The sequence below is a fragment of the Schistocerca cancellata genome, chromosome 6 (genome assembly GCF_023864275.1).
Source record: "Schistocerca cancellata isolate TAMUIC-IGC-003103 chromosome 6, iqSchCanc2.1, whole genome shotgun sequence".
Classification (NCBI taxonomy): Eukaryota; Metazoa; Arthropoda; class Insecta; order Orthoptera; family Acrididae; genus Schistocerca; species Schistocerca cancellata.
In genome coordinates, this window is record NC_064631.1 from 42968801 (window position 1) to 42986781 (window position 17981).

Consider the following 17981-nt stretch of genomic DNA (forward strand, 5'->3'; position numbering starts at 1 on the left):
AGTCCCGTCCACCAGAGGGCACGCGAGAATTCGGCTGCGCCCTCTGCCGGCAGAACAACAACCACTCAGGCAGCACGGGCCGTGCCCAGTAGGTCTTACATCGGGCATGCCTAGCAGACAGTTCCCGGTCTACACTATGTGAAGTGGGACGGACAACGTGAATCGTGTTAATACACAATTGGCAACGAGTAGGGTCGTTCTTTCGTGTGTTGCATCATTACTCCAGTTTCACAGCTTATCCACGGCAGGGAGGATTTAGTGCGGGTTTTGGTTGAGCAGCAGACAGAGCTCATGGAAACCATGAAACAAGTGCTTCCGGCGTTGCTCTCCACACAGTCTGCTCCAGCGCCGTTCCCTCCTCCCTTTCCCCCGTATGACGAGACGGTGGAGGATTGGGATGCATACGAACATCGCCTTTGGCAGCATTTCCAGGCATTTCATGTTGCTGATGCGGAGATATGTCACGCTCTTTTCTTGTCTTGGATATCTCCCTCACTGTATCAAGTTTTGCGGCAGCTGGCGCTGTTGCAGGAAGCCTCGTCCTTGTCTTTTGACGCATTGCGTTCATTGCTACCTTCCTATTATCATTGCCGCACACATATTGTGGCGGCTAGGGTCGAGTTCTATCAATACAAGAAACAGCCCCATCAGTCTTGCTGGGCGTGGGCCGCAAGTGTCATTTTGTCACGGAGCAGTCGCGAGAGTCGTATGCCCAAGTTATGGTGCCAGACGTCATTGTTCGTTCGGCCCCTGATAGGGAGGTCCGGCAATGGGCCCTGCAGTTGGAAGACCCTTTCCATGAGGAAGTCCTGTTCATTGCTCAATCGTATAAAGTCTCTCATGCCACAGGTCAACAGTTGGAAGCATGGTGCGACGTTGCGGCGGTTCAGGGCAGCACGGCTGCCTCCACTGTGTCTGGGGTGGATGACATGCGGGCGGTACAATCCGGCCATTACGGCCGCTCCCACACGGTGCATAAACAGAGTTCTGGCCACCGGCCCCTGTTACCGTCCTGTGCGTCGTGTTATATACATCATGATCAGTCAGAGTGCCCCCAGCGTTGGGCCGTTTGTTGCAAATTTAATAAAAAAGGACACATTGCTAAAGTTTGCCGCTCAGCCTCAAAAGAATTGAAGGAAGCAGGCACAGAGGACATGGACGATGACATTCAGGAAGTTTCATCGGGCCAGGCTCCCGACGCATCAGCACACAAACTCTTTATCGAGTTGTCGGTTCGGTCGCGCCGATTACAACTGCAAGTAGATACGGGCGCGGCAGTTTCCTTGTTGAATGCACAAACTTACTCCGACCGTTGTCGCCCCCATTGGCGCCAGTTTACTGACATCTCTGCAGTTATGGTAAACAGTTCATTCCCCTACTGGGTCAATTCACTACCGACGTTACTTACAAATCAGTCACTTGGCTTCTTACTTTTATTGTTTTCAGTGATGCGAGCTCCGCTAACCTTTTTGGATTGGATGCCTTTCAAGCTTTCAGTTTTTCTATCGCAGATACCGTACAGGTGGTCTCCAAAAATGTTCCTTATCAATCATTGGGATCTTTGACGTCTGACTTTCAGGATATCTTTGAGGAGGGCCTGGGGCATGTTTCAGACTTTGAAGCTTACTTAATGTTGAAAGCGTCGGCTCGCCCGCGTTTTCTACGCGCGAGGCAGATCCCCTTGGCTCTCTGCCCTCAAGTAAAAGCAGAGCTAGACCAGCTGACAAGCCTTCGGGGTCATTCTTCCCATTTCTTCTAGTGAGTGGGTTTCGCCCCTCGTTATTGTCGGGAAACCCTCGGGAAAATTACGTCTTTGTGGCGATTTCAAGGCCACCATTAATTCCCAATTGGTGGTGGACACCTATCCCTTGCATCGTTCTGATGAATTGTTCTCTGACGTGGCGGGAGGCCAATATTTTTCGAAAATTGATCTTTTGGAGGCTTATCATCGGATACCACTTGATGAGGACTCCAAACGGCTGGCGGTCGTCAACACCCCGTTTGGCCTTTACCAATACCAGCGGTTGTCCTTCAGAATATCCAGTGCCCCGGCGATATTTCAGCATTATCTTGAGCATGTCACGTCGACAATCCCTCATTGTATTAATTACCTGGACGACATAATTGTCACAGGCCGCAGTATGAACGAACACCTGCACAACCTTCGAACCCTCTTTCTCAAATTCAGGTCCGTGGGCGTGCATTGAAACCTGCGTAAGTCGAACTTCTTCCAACCATCCATTGAGTATGTAGGCTACACCATCTCTCGGCACGGCGTCCAGCCGTTAGGAAGTTTGGTCCAAGGTATCACCGACCATCCGCGGCCCGCTTCAATAAAGGAGTTACAAGCTTTTTTAGGCAAGATTGCCTACTACCACCGGTTCATTCCCAGGGCTTCCACCATAGCCCGCCCCCTGTACTGCCTTCTGTGCAAGGGTGTTCCTTTTGATTAGTCGCCTGCATGTGAGCGAGCGTTCACCTCATTGAAGGGCCTCCTCATGTCAGCGCCTTGTTTGGCTACTTTTGACCCCAATAAGCCATTGGTCCTGGCTACAGATGCTTTGCAGTATGGGGTGGGGGTGGTCCTGGCCCATCGCAATGTGGATGGCTCCAAGCAGCCACTGGCGTTTGCATCTAAAACTCTTAGTCCTGCGCAGGCCCATTACTCCCAGGTGGAAAAAGAGGCTTTGGCCATTGTCTACGCTATTACCAAGTTTCACCCTTTCTTGTATGGCACTAAGTTTCAGTTAATCAGTGACCATAAGCCATTAATATCATTATTTGGCCCTGCCTCTCAGATTCTGGATAGGGCAGCCCACAGACTGTAGCGCTGGGCCTTGTTCCCCTCTAAGTATCATTATGACATTTATTTTCGCCCTACCAGACAGCATGCCAACGCCGACACCATTTCCCATCTTCGGTGGGCCCGGAACCTAAGTTCGATCGGGAGGAGATTATGTGTTTTCATTTGGATGTGGCGTCCCGCCAAGCGGTTGATGGCTTCCTGATCACTAGTTCTAGAGTTGCCAGGGAAATGGCAGCTGACCCAGTTCTCCGGCAAGTAGTTCACCTCATTCAGCAGGGGTGGTCATCCCGACATCCAGGCCGAGCCTCAGACCCTCTTCGTAATTATTTTGTTCTATGAGACCGCCTCTCAGTCTTGGAAGGAGTTCTCCTTCTGGCTACTGATGATACAGCTCCTCGCGTGGTTGTTCCTTCAAGTTTGTGAAGGGAGGTCCTCACGTTATTATATGAGGGGCACTGGGGTGTTTCCTGTACTACAACCTTGGCTCACAGATATGTGTACTGGCCCGGTATTGACAGAGAAATTGAGCACTTGGTGGCCACCTGTTCCCAGTGTGCGAGCCAACAGGCATCTCCCAGGTCACCGTTCTCTTCATGGCCACCTGCAACCCAGGCATGGGAACGTGTTCACATAGATTTTGCAGGTCCATTTCTCAATGGCTTTTGGCTCCTTGTCATTGATGCTTATTCCCGATTCCCATACGTGGTTTGCTGCTCCTCAACCACTTCAGAAGTTACAATCCAGGCACTCGCAAAAATCTTTTCTGTGGAAGGTCTGCCAGTCACCCTGGTATTGGACAATGGACCTCAGTTTATTTCGCAGACCTTCCAGGATTTTTGTAGGTGCTTCAGTATTCAGCATGTTTGCTCTCCCCCCTTTCATCCACAATTCAATGGGGAAGCCAAGCGCATGGTGCGCACATTTAAGATGCAGATGAAAAAGTATGTGCACGAATTTCCTGCAGAGGAGGCGTTGATGTTTTTCCTGACGGCATACCGGACCACACCGATGGGAGAACGCAGCCCCGCAGAGCTCCTCCATGGGCGCCAACCTAGGACTCTGCTGCATGTCCTGTGGCCTGGTCCTCACCAGTCTTTGCAAAAAGGGGTACCCAGCTTTCCACTGGGTATGTTTGTCTGGGCACATGGGTTTGGTCACAATCCACGTTGGATACTGGCGGTGGTCCTGCACTGCAATGGCCGCCGGCTCTATACCTTGCAGGCAGGGGACCAAGAGGTACGTCGTCACCAAAATCAGCTACATCCACGTTTGGGCACCAACCCTCCGACCCCTCAGGTGTCAGCTTCCCCATTGTTGGCACTTGTGTTGTTTTCTCAGGGTAAACTACTGCCCCTCCCACCTGTGACTCCGCCACACTGCGCTGGTTCTCAGCCTTGGTGGCCTCCAGTAGCTCCGGCACTGGCATCGCCATCGTTAGAGATGCCCTGGCGAGAGCTGGCCCCCTTGTAGGGCCAGTTTCTCAGAAGGCTGGTTCACCTGTGGTCGTGCCTTCCCCATTGTCCCTGCCACTGGGTCTTGCCCCTCCCGAGGTGGAATGGGATCCGGAGTTCGACAGCTTGTCGACCGTTCTGTCCTGGGCTCTGGCGGTGGGACGATGGGGGCCTCTTCATGTGGGTCACTTCCAACCATATTTGAACATTCTGGCTCGAGGGTTGGCAGATCCCCCCGACTCCAACATTCCAATGGACGTGGAGGTCATCGCTACTGCATGACGCTCCACCTTCTGACACAGTGGATCACAGTGGCTTCACCCCCCGAAAGAGGAGGAGTGCAGTAGCCACCAGAAAGATCGCGGAAGGCACACATCGGCATGGCGCATCACGGACAGCAGTGGCCGCAAGTAAAGTTCCGTCCACCAGAGGGCACGTGAGAATTCGGCCGTGCACTCTGCCGGCGGAACAACAACAACTCAGGCAGCATGGGCTGTGCCCAGTCAGATTTACATCAGGTATGCCTAGCAGACAGTTCCCGGTCGACACTATGTGAAGTGCGATGGACAACATGAATCGTGTTAATACAATGGTGACCCATCACTGGAAGTCTTGCCATCATGTGCTGCAAATGAGCATTGATCTGGCTTTGTCGAAATTCAGGTCGGTGCCCATGGGCAGATGCAACAATGCGTCTGCATTAGCATGCTGTACCATGGGTGTGTAATGAATCTCATAATCATATTAGTTCAAAAACAATGCTTAGCACTGGAATTGTTGTGTAATCCTGTCGGTAAGTTGCAAACGGGGGCTGGACAATACCACAAGCAGCATATGGTCAGTGATGAGATGGAACTTGCTGCCATAGAGGAAAACAAGGATTATTCAGACAGTGTACATGATGGATAAAGCCTCCCTTTTCTGTCTGAGAATAATTGCATTGAATGGCAGCCAAAATTTTGCAGGTGTACATGGTAGGCTGTTCAGAGCCATGTGTTTATGTGAGCCGACACCACTCCAACCTTGTATTAGGAGCATCTACAGCTGGGACAAGCTAGGTACTGCAGTACAACAATGTCTTTAGCAGTGACTTTATGTAACTGAGTGCTCTATCACAGTCTGCTTTTTTTTTTTTTTTTTTTTTTTTTGCAACTCCTCACATTCAACAGGTGAGTTATATCCACATAGCCATGTGTTGTGTGTGGAACACTAACCTTTCAGCAGAAGAAAGGACAGCCATACACAATTTCAAAACAAATCCTGACCTGCTCATCCTACCTGCAGACAAAGGCTGCACCATTGTTGTTGTGAATCACTGTGACTACCTTGGCAGAGGGCCTTTGTTACCTATAACCTCTGCCAGAGTGGTCTCATCCCAGAAGTTCAACATAACCTTCAATCCCTGCTTAAAGCATAAGGCCCTCCCCAGAACCTCTCCCCTGAATCCATTTCCCTCCTCACCCCTATGACCCCCCCCCCCCCCCCACATACACACACCATCTACATGCTCCCCAAAATCTGCAAACCCAACAATCCTAGATGCCTCATTGTTGCTGGTTTTTGTGCCTTCACTGGAAGAATTTCAGGCCTCAAGACCAACACCTCTAACCAATTGTCCATAATCTAACATCTGACATCAGATACCGATCACTACCTTCACCAACTCTTCACCATCCCCACTTGTTTACCTCCTGGATCCCTATACCCCTACTCATAATTGTTGATGCCACTTCTTTATACACCATCACTCAAGTCCATGATCTTACTGCTGTTGAACACTATTTGTCTCCACGTCCTTCAGATTTCAAATACACTTCCTCATTCCTCATACACTTCACTAACTTTATCCTAACTCACAACTATTTTTCCTTTGAAGGGAAGGTATACAAACAAACCATGGCATGGCTATTGGCACCCGCCTGGCACTTTTCTATGCCAACATGTTTATAGGCCATCTAAAGGAGGACTTTCTATCATTACAAAACTCCAAACCTCTAATGTGGTTCATGTTCATTGATGATATCTTCACACTCTGGACTCAGGACCAAGACACCCTATTCTTAATCCTCCACAACCTCTACACCTTCTCTCTTATCCACTTCACCTGGTCATCCTGAACCCAGAGTGACACCTTTCTGGACATTGACCTCTTTCTCTCTGATGGCTCCACCCACACCTCTGTCCACATTAAATCCACCAACTGCTGTCATCCCTTCCACATCAAAAAATCCTTCCCATACAGCCTGGCCACCTGGAGATTACAGGTCTGCAATGACAAGAACTTCCTTGCCCAGAGTCCTGAGTCTCTCACCAAGGCCTTCACAGACAGGCACTATCCTCCGGACCTAGTCCACATACAGGTCTCTCATGCCTTTTCCCTACACACTCCCCAGTCCTACCACCACCCCAAGAACCAGGTACCAAGGAGTGCCCTATTTCTCACCCAGTACCACCCCAGACTGAAACAACTGAACCACATCCTTTGGCAGGGCTTTAAGCACCTATCATCATGCCTTGAAATGAAGGACATCCAATGCAAGATCCTTCCCCCTCCTCCTAAAATGGTGTTCCATTGCCCACCCAGCCTACCCAACATCCATCACTATGCCTTTCCCAATTCCAGCCCCTTAGCACAGGGATCATATCCCTGCTGTGGAAGAGCGAGGTGCAAGACCTGCCCAGTCCACCTACTCAGCACTTCCTTTTCAAGTCCTCTCAAAGGCTTATCATACCCCATCAGAGACTGGGCCATTTATGAAAGCAGCCATGTCATATACCAGCTCTGCTGCACCCATTGCACTGCTTTTTTACACTGGCATGCCTACCAACTAGCTGTCCACCAGGATGAATGGCCACTGCCAAAATGTGGCCAAGACAAAAGTAGATCACCCAGTGGCACAACATGCAGCTGAACATAACATACTTGATTTCAGTGGCTGCTTCACTGCCAAAGCCATCTGGATCCTCCCCTCCCCAAGTGCACAGATGGAAGTTGCCGCTAAAACACATTCTCTGCTCCTAAAACTATCCTGGGCCAACCTACAGTAACCTACTGTTCCCACATGCCCCATCCAACAGTTTCCACCCCCACCCCCCCTCACCCCATTTGTTGTATCACCTCCTCCCTATTTCCCTCTTCTCCTCCTGCACCTTTCTTACGACAGTCTTCTGATACTGAGCCTTTTGGCAGTCCAGTCCCTGCATGCTCTACAACAGTACTCTTCCCCCCCCCCCCCCCCCCTACATCTGTACCCTGATATCCCTGCCCCTTCCAGGCTGCTGTTTTGATTCAACATGACAGTCGCATTCTGCTCTGAGCTGCAGGAGATGGTGGTCATGTGTGTATGAGGTGTACTTGCTTGTGTGAATGAAAGTTTGTGTGTTTGCTTTCCAGAAGAAGGCTTTGGCTGATGCTAATGTATCTTTTTGTTGCACCTATCTGCAACTCAACATGTCATCTTTACAGTGAGTTGCAGTCAGTCTTTCCCTTATATTGTTAATTGTAATTTATAGTTGAAATTTTCTTACATCTTGTTTCATGTTGACATGCACGGTCTTATCAGCTATTATAAATTCTTGTAGGTTCTGAAGAGCTATATTTTCTTATGACCACCATCTTGTTCTTTATGAGATACAGCACTGATACCTCTGACTTATTTCAGACTAATGGTGCTTTATCTGCTAATGAGCGAATGGCAGATTATACTGGTGTGTTGATTGCCTACAGTACGTACTTAAAGCACTGGGGAGATTCTGAGGAGTTACTGCCATTAATTTCAAGTTGGACACCAGATCAACTTTTTTTCTTGCAGGCAACTCAGGTGAGTATTTATGGTATTCTATTAGAGAGATGATAAAGTTAATGTGAATATGTGGTTTTGGAGGCTTTACTGTTTAATGTGATGTGATACTTTGACTTACAATAATATTTATAGTTGAGGAGTGTGTTTAATTTTTGAATTCCTGCTTTATGGCTTAGTGAGAAGTTTGGTACAGTAATATTCTGTGATGATAAGACACAGGAATTGCATTGTCAAAGATTTTAAATGTAATTAACAGAGTAAGAGAGAGCCAGGAGAAGTTTTTATGCACATACATTCTTTTTCTGTAGGAGAACTTAAGAAATATGTGATGCCTTGGCACAGAGTACAATAAAAGAGAACAACATTTTGTGAGCATATTGGTTTTAATTGGAAATGAAGACTCCAAATACGTAGCAAGACACTTCAACAATCATTTTCAAAATGTAGCTGAGAAACTTGATACAGACAGCTCAACAGAAAAAGCATTGCATCATATGTGATAGTCAGTGCAACAAACATTCAATCAATCTGAGATTACTCCTGCTCCTCCAGTGAAATCAACAAAATAATGAACTCTCTTAAAACAAAAATTCTCAAGGGGTTGATAACACTTCAAGCAAAATATTAAAAGCCTGTGCTTATGGTGTAGCCACTGCACTTAGCCTTATATTTGATACATCACTTTATCAAGATATATTTCCAGACAGACTAAAGTAAATGATTGTTAGACCCCTCTTTAAGAAAGGTAGTAGGATAAACATTAATAACTATCAACCTGTTTCAATAATAACGTCCTTCTCAAAGTGTTTGGAAAAGGTAATGTATTTAAGAATGTTGGAACATACTTGCAAATATAAGATTCTGAGCATTACATTTTGGTTTCCAGGAGAGTGTCTCCATCCACTGACCACGTTTCAAAATATCTAAATGAAATGTTTTCATTGACTGGGATTTTTTGTGATCTATCTGTGGCATTTAACTGTGAAAATCATGGCATTCTTTTGGAGAAGCTTAAAGTTTAAAGCCTTTGAGGTAGAAGTGCTTCACTTAATACAGTGTGGACCAGAGGAAACGCATGTTTTTTGAACTGCTAGGACGTGGTGATGAGAGGGGGTATTGACCTTGAATGAATGTTGTCAGACTGCCCATACAATGCAGTTTCAGTAGCTATGGAGCATTTGAGTGTAGAGCATCATGTGTTCATTGTCAAGCTGTACTTTAGAAACAATGATTCTGTAGTCACAGTGCAATGTCCTTCCTGTCAAAATTTTAGAGTTGGATGTCGAGGTGCAGTGCCTGATCGAAATACTGTACTCGATGGGTTGCAGTGTTTAGAAGTACTGGATCTGTAATGAAAAATAAACCACCTGTTCTTCTCCATTCAGTTCATGCTCCAGAAAATGTAGACCAAGTGAGAATGGCAGTTCTTGCTTGTCCAAAATGATCACGTAGATGACAGGCTGTAGCGCTGGGTATGTCACGTTGTTCGCTTCACCACATCTTACATGATGATCCTAAGTTTCACCCATACAAAATAATGATCATCCAGCAGCTTAGTGAAGGGGAATTTGTGCAATGCAGAGAGTTTTGTCACGTAATGGACAAAATTTTTATGGAAGATGCAAATCCTACAGTATTCATGAGTGATGAAGCATATTTTCATGTAGATGGTTATGTCAGCATTCAAAATTGCTGGTACTGGGTGCCAGAGAACCCACATGAATTACACCAAAGACCTCTCCACAGTTTAAAAGTAACAGTGTGGTGCTGCATTTCAATGATGGGGATTGTTGGATCTTATTTTTTTGAAGAGGAAGAAACTGCAGTTACTGTGACATCAGTGTGCTATGTTAAAATGTTAAACAACCTTCTTCATCCAGAACTTGAAAGGCGTCAAGTGGACATCAGAGAAATATGGTTTCAGCAGGACGGTGCCACAGCTCACATGGCGAGAGCCTTGGTCACCCGATTTGTCGATATGCGAATTATTTTTGTGGGGATATTTAAAATAAAAAGTCTACATGAATAAGCCTCGCACAATTGATGACCTGGAGAATTCAGGAGAGGATCCAAAATTATATCCAGCAAGAAGGATGTTATCTCCAAGACATTATTTTTTGAACCTAATTAAAGTATGTATATTTCAAAACTGCATTAAAAAATCTATCACTTCATGCTTGTTCTTATTATTTTCATCAAACCATGTCCCAGTCATCCAATAGTGAAAAACATGTGTTTCCTCTGCTCCACCCTGTTTTTAAATGATAGCAAGCAAAGGATTATGTTAGATGCCTCATGCAGCTCTCATGATGAATTCGTGATTTCCTCTCAGAGAGGTCACAGTTTGTAGTGATAGATGGTAAATCATTGAGTAGAACAGAAGTGATATCTGGCATTCCACAAGGTAGTGTCATAGGGCCTCTGCTGTTCCTGATTTACATAAATGATCTAGGTGATAATCTGAGCAGCCCCCTTAGATTGTTTGCTGATGATGCTGTAATTTACTGTCTAGTAAAATCATCAAACAATCAATTACAATTACAAAATGATCTAGAGAGAATTTCTGTATGGTGCGAAAAGTGGCAATTGGCACTAAACAAAGAAAAGTGTGAGGTCATCCACATGGGTATTAAAGGAAATCCGATAAATTTTGGATATACAATAAATTGCATAAATCTAAGGGCTGTCAATCTGACTAAATACCTAGGAAGCAACTTAAATTGGAAAGACCACATAGATAATATTGTGGGGAAGTCAAAACAAAGACTGCGCTTTGTTGGCAGAACACTTAGAAGATGTGACAAACTTACTAAAGAGACAGCCTACATTACACTTGTCTGTCCTCTGCTGGAATATTGCTGCGCGGTGTGGGAGCCTTACCAGGTAGGATTGCCAGAGGACGTCAAGAAAGTGCAAAGAAGGGCAGCTTGTTTCATGTTACCGCGCAATAGGTGTGAGATTGTCACTGATATGATACACGAGTTGGGTTGGCAGTCACTGAAACAAAAGCAGTTTTCTTTGCGGCGAGCTCTATTTACGAAATTTCAATAACCAATTTTCTCTCGGAATGCGAAAATATTTTCTTAACACCCACCTACATAGGGAGAAATGATCATCATAATAAAATAAGAGAAATCAGAGTTTGAACAGAAAGATTTAGGTGTTCCTTTTTCCCATGAGCCATTCGAGAGTGGAATGGTTGAGAAGTAGTATGAAAATGGTTTGATGAACCCTCTGCCAGGCACTTAAGTGTGAATTGCAGAGCAACCATGTAGATGTAGATGTAGATGAATCTTTTTCTGAATGGGAACAAATTACTATTAACTTTCCAGAGTGTTCAGTTATTGTACCACTAATGACCTCCTATCTCACACACATAAAGCAACTGTTCAGTTATGGTACCAGTAATGACCTCCTATCTCACACTCATAAAGCAACTGAAAAAATTAAATAAACAAATAAAAAATAAAAATAAAAAATAAAAGAGCAGAAATAGGGGTCTTTGCTGATGGTGTGAACTTAATAATAGGGCCAACAAATCTATGACAGTGGCACCTTGATAATATTCTAAGCAGAAAACTAATGGAGTATTTTGGACAAAATAACCATCACCATGTGAACCAACATGAGTATGTTGGTCATGCAAAACCCAGGTGGCACTATTCTCACATTATGCATGGAAAGCCCTGGGTCAAGGAAATCAGGAAAATGCAGTAGTTTTTGACTTCTGGAAAATATTTTTACTCATTACCACACCAATGCTTTTTAATGAAAGTAAGATGAGTGAAATCTGTGATTACATTGAGTATTTCTTGGTAGGGAGGGTACAGCTTATTATCATGGATGTAGAGCCATTGAATGATATAGAAATAACTTCAAGCATTCTCCAAGGAAGTGTGCTGGGACCCTTGTTGTTCATATTTTGTTTTAATGGCCTGGCAGACACATCAATAGTAATTTTAGACTTTTTGTAGCTGACACAGTTATCTGAAATGAAATTTGTCTGAAGAAAGCTGCAGAAATATTCAGTCGGATCTTGAGAACATATCAAAGTGATGTAAAGATTGCCAACTTGCTTTAAATACTCAGAAATTTTAAATTTTTCTCTTTACAAAACTCAAAAACATCATCTCCTATATCAGTGATAGGGACAGAGTTGGCATTAGTCATCTATTACAAATATCTGGCTGTAAAAATTGGTGAGGATGTGAAATGAAGCAATTACATACGCTCGGTTGTAGATAAAGCAGGTGAAAAACTTCTGCTGTTTGGTAGGATGCTGGAAAAATGCAATCTGCCTGCAAAATAAATTACAAGACACTTGTGCAGTCCATCCTAGAATATTTCTTAATTGAGTAGGATCCATAACAAATAGGACTAACAGGGGATGCAGAAAGTATACACAGAAGGGCAGCATGAATGGTCACAGGTTTATTTGCTTCTTGGGAGAGTATCATAGACTTCCTGAAAAATCTGAACTCACAGATACTTGAACATAGAAGCAAACTATCTCAGACAAGCTTATTTATAATCTTTCAAGAACTAGCTCTAAATGATAGAGACAGGAATATATGACTACTCTTATGTATTGCTCCCATGGGGATTATACAGACAAGATTTGACTAAAACATCACACACTGAGTCATTCAAGTATTCTTACCATGCTCCATATGTGAATGCTCTGAGAAGCAGCTCTTGCACGTGGTGCAAAGGGAAATACATACAGCCCTCCTTCACAGTGGTCTGCAGCATATATATATATATATATATATATATATATATATATATATATATATATATATATATATATATATATATATATATATATAATAGAAGGAAACATTCCATGAAGGAAAAATATACCTAAAAACAAAGATGATGTGACTTACCAAATGAAAGTGCTGGCAGGTCGACAGACACACAAACGAACACAAACATACACACAAAATTCAAGCTTTCGCAACAAACTGTTGCCTCATCAGGAAAGAGGGAAGGAGAGGGAAAGACGAAAGGATGTGGGTTTTAAGGGAGAGGGTAAGGAGTCATTCCAGTCCCGGGAGCGGAAAGACTTACCTTATGGGGAAAAAAGGACGGGATATGTGTGTGTGTGCGAGTGTATACCCGTCCTTTTTTCCCCATAAGGTAAGTCTTTCCGCTCCCGGGACTGGAATGACTCCTTACCCTCTCCCTTAAAACCCACATCCTTTCGTCTTTCCCTCTCCTTCCCTCTTTCCTGATGAGGCAACAGTTTGTTGCGAAAGCTTGAATTTTGTGTGTATGTTTGTGTTCGTTTGTGTGTCTGTCGACCTGCCAGCACTTTCATTTGGTAAGTCACATCATCTTTGTTTTTAGGTATATATATATATATATATATAGATGCAGATGTAGGTCAGATTTTTGGGGGATGGTGTATTGATAGAGTCCAATGGTAGAATGGAACCAGAATTATGACACAGGACTTGAGTGCTTCCCCTCCATGTCCAACATGATATACTGGACCTGATGGCAGGAGATGAGTGGCCTGTTTCACACTGACAGTATGGAAAGAGAAACCATGCTTAACTAACAAACCTACATCCACCTGAAACTCCTTACTGTACTCAAGCCTTGGTCTCCCTCAACAATTTTTACCCCCATACTTTCCATCTAACTGATAATTCCTTGGTGCCTCAGGACATGTACTGTCAACTGATCCCTTCTTTTAGTCAAGTTGTGGCAATTTCTTTTTCCCCAGTTCAGTTCAGTACCTCCTCATTTTTATCCACTCTACCCATCTAATATTGAGCATTCTTCTGTAGCACCAAATTTAAAAAGCTTCAGTTCTCTTCTTCTCTGTACTGCTTATCATCCACATTTTACCATTGTAAGGGTACAATCTAAACACATACTTCCAGGAAACACTTCTTAACAAATAAATTTATATTAAATATTAAAATATTTCTCTTTTCAGACACAAATTTTGTTGTTATTTATAGTCAGCATTTTATATCCTCTCTCCTTTGGCCATCTTCAGTTGCTTGCTGCTCAAATAGCAAAACACCTCTACTACTTTTAGTGTCTTATTTCCTCATCTAATTCCCTCAGCATCATCTGATTTAATTTGATTAAACTCCTTTATTCTTTTTTTTCTTTTGTTGTTGCCCATCTTATAACCTCTTTCCAAGACAACATCCATTCCATTCAACTGCTCTTCCAAATCCTTTGCTGTTTCTGACAGAATGACAATGTCATCAGCAAACCTTAGAGTTTTGTTTCTACTCCATGAACTTTAATTCCTTTTCCAAATTTCTCCTTAGTTTCCCTAACTGCTTGCTGAATGCACAAATTTAATAAACTTGGGATATGCTACAATCCAGTCTCACATCCTTTTTAATTATGGTTTCCTTTCCATGTCCTTCAACTCTTATAACTGAAGTCTGATTTCTGTATAAGCTATAAATAACCTTTCACTCCCTTTATTTTAGCTTTACTACCTTCGTATTTGAAATATTACAGTCCAGCCAACATTGTCAAAAGCTTTCTCTAAGCCTACAAATGCAATTAATGTAGGTTTGCCATTCTTCTGTGTGTCTTCTAGGATAAATGAGAGGGTTAGTATTGCCTCTTGTATTCCTGCAAGTCTCCAGAAACCAACCTACTCCTGTCTGAGTTCAGATAATATCAGGTTTCAATCTCCCGTAAATAATTCATGTCAGTATTTTTCAACCATGACTTTTCAAATTGATGTGTTATTCACACCTGTTACCACCATTTCTTTTTTTGTAAAATCTGGGAGTATTTTGTCTGTCTCACATATTTTATATACCAGGTCAAATAATTTTCTTTTACCTGACTCTCCATGGATCTCAGTAATTCTGAGGGAATGTGATTTATTCCAGGTTCCTTGTTTCCACTTAAAACTTTCAATGCCATGTCAAATTTTTCTTGCAGTACCATGTCTACCTCTCATTTTCATATACTTCCTCTTCTCTGTCACTACAACGTTTTTCTCAGGTTTGTTTCTTTGTATAGACCTTCTATATATTCCTTCCAGATTTCAGCTTTTCCATCTTGCTTAGTACTAGCTTGTCATTTGAGCTCTTGATATTCATACAAACTTTTTTCTTTTCTCCAAAGATCTCTCTAATTTTCCTGTCAATGACATCTGTCTTTCCTTTAGTTATGCTTGCTTTTATAGCCTTGCATTTGTTCTCCAGCCATTTTGCACTTTCTGTCAGTCTCATTTCTTAGATGACTGTATTCCTCTTCACCCACAAAATTTTCTGCTTTTTGTACTACCATTAATTAAATTTAATATGTCCTATGTTATCCTGGGAGTTCTATTAGGGCTTGCCTTTTTACCAATGTGACCATCTGCTGCATTCACTGTTTCATCTCTCAAAGCTACCGACTTGCCTTCTATTATATTTCTTTTCTCTCATTTCAGTTCATTTTTGCCCAATGTTCCCTCTGAAAGTCTCGTCAACATCTGATTCCTTCAATTCATCCTGGTCCCATGCCCTTAATTTCCTACCTTTTTTCAAAATTTTCAGTTTCAGTTGGTTAATAACGAAACAAAATGGGCCCACTCTGATTAGTACTCTACATAAACGATCATCAAATGATGCTGAAGGGCAGTTCAAATACAGTAAAGTTTGCAGATAATATTGACATACTGATCAACTGTCTGAACTCAGCCTTATCAGACACAGCTCAGTGTTATACACTGAAGAACCAAAGAAATCACTACACCTGCCTAATATCATGTACAGCCCCTGTTGTGCTGCTGTTAATGAACAGCATTCCAGGGGGTGTTTTCCAACAGGATAACACTCACCCACATACTGCTGTTGTAAACCAATATGCTCTACAGAGTGTCAAAATGTTGCCTTGGGCTGCTTGATCTCCAGATCTGTCTCTGATGGAACACATATGTGACACCATTGGGCGACAGCTCTTGGATCATCCACAACCAGCCTTAACTGTTCCTGTATTGACTGACCAAGTGCAAAAGGCCTTCCAAAAACTGACATCCAGCACCTATACAACACAATGCATGGACGTTTTCATGCTTGCATTCAACATTCTGGCAGTTACAGTGATTATTAATGAACAGCATTTCACATTCATAATGGTTTATCTCATACTTACATTAACCAATGATCTTGCAACATTAATTACTTAAAAATGTTACAGAGACAAATGTGTTCCTAAAATTTCTTCACTCAACATTAATTAGTTTTTTGGTGTTGTGATTTGTTTCATCAATGTAGTAAACCAGCAAAACTTTCAGGCTTTCACATTAATTCCAAATTAAACTAGCTGAAAGATATTAGCTATGTGTGCAAGAGAATAGCTCAGGTGTCCTATCTCAGGTGGAAACTGACAGATACAGTCTCCAATGAGTATCAGAAGATGTCATGCCTTGCCCTTTTCCAGTCTGCCCTTCCTGTGGTATACTTATGGGGGCATTCCCATCATATCAGTCCAATTAGAGAAAAAAAAGAAAAAGAAAAGGTAATCAAAATATGAGTAAAAGAACACTACCATTCCCTCTTTATCAAGCTGAAGATTCTGATGTTATAAATATATAGATCTATACATCTATACAACAATGTTTTATGCCAAGAGTAACGTAAGTGACAGACATGAAAGAGAACATACACCTTCACAACACTAGGGGTAAACTAGACTTCAGTATACTGAGACACAAGCTGTTAAAGACTGATACCTCACAAAAAACAGTGACACACACAGTGGTTACAGTTACTACAAGCCACACCACAAATTGGAAAATGGGGCCAAATTTCTAGTAGTTCACTGTTGAGTTGAGATTTTAACAAATGTTTTATTAGTATCTTACAGAAACTAACAGTACGGCAATAAACAGCCTTTTATAAATGCCGCTAATGGCAATCAAGTAATTTATAGCAATAAAACATTTAAACAATTTTTTTTAATACAGAAGTTAGCAGTACGGCAATAAACAACCTTTTAAAACATGCCGCTAACAGCAATCAAGCAATTTATAGCAATACAAGAGTACAAATTTTTTTTTAAAAAACACAGATGCTACCAGTACGGCAATAAACTCCATTTTAAAACATGCCACTAATGCCAATCAAAGTAATTTATAGCAATACAACAATTTAAAAAAAAATTAAAGAACATTAGTAAACAGGCTACTAAAGTAAATACACAACTTTGTTAATAAGGTATGGTGAGGTAGTGAAGCTACCAACACTGCCGTTAAAGAAATTAAACAGGTCTCAGCAAACACACGATTAATAGCAATTAAAGGAATTTACAAACTTGGAGGAATTTTAAAAAAATTTAAACAAAAGTGTCCTGGAATATCATTAGAACATAACAGATATGATGGACCTGTGTAAGGCAGCCACAAATCACCCACTCAGGGAAGCTCAGGCTACACAGAATATTGACCCATTTAAATACGCCCGTAAACACAATTTCCACTCTCAGGCTGGTCACTGCACCAACTTTTAGCCAGCGAAAACTTGTTATACAATGGGTTAACTTACTGACAGAATTAGACCTAACCTCGCGCAAGGAAACATTACACCATGCAGTCTTGAATGAGCAACCACATTATCAACCAACAAGAAGCATGAATTTACTCATAACCCATGACAGAATAGCGAAACAATTAAACTGCCAAAACTACACCTCCCATCGGACAGTAATGACAGGAGGAGGAAAGATCACTGTCTTCAATTACACCAGTGCCAGAGACAGGAAACCTGGTCGCCGGAGTCCACAAGGCAGAAGAGGCGCTGGTTACACATAATTATCACTTAATGATTAAACCGTCCATGAACTTAACTTGCAATTATGCTCGAACAGGCAAGGATCCACATATCCGACTGTGCATGCATTGCCAGTGTACCCAACACGCCACAGTCATGTGACAACACGCTCTGT

The 17981-nt window shown here is 42.8% G+C and overlaps 1 protein-coding gene across 1 annotated transcript in view; it reads left to right on the forward strand.

Annotated features, from left to right (window-relative positions):
• LOC126191206 (uncharacterized) overlaps positions 1–17981 on the forward strand; it is a 307035-nt gene that overhangs the window by 264332 nt on the left and 24722 nt on the right. The window contains exon 15 of the mRNA XM_049932000.1: positions 7920–8078. Coding sequence (XP_049787957.1) covers positions 7920–8078 — 159 coding nt within the window. The remainder of the gene's footprint in view (positions 1–7919; positions 8079–17981) is intronic.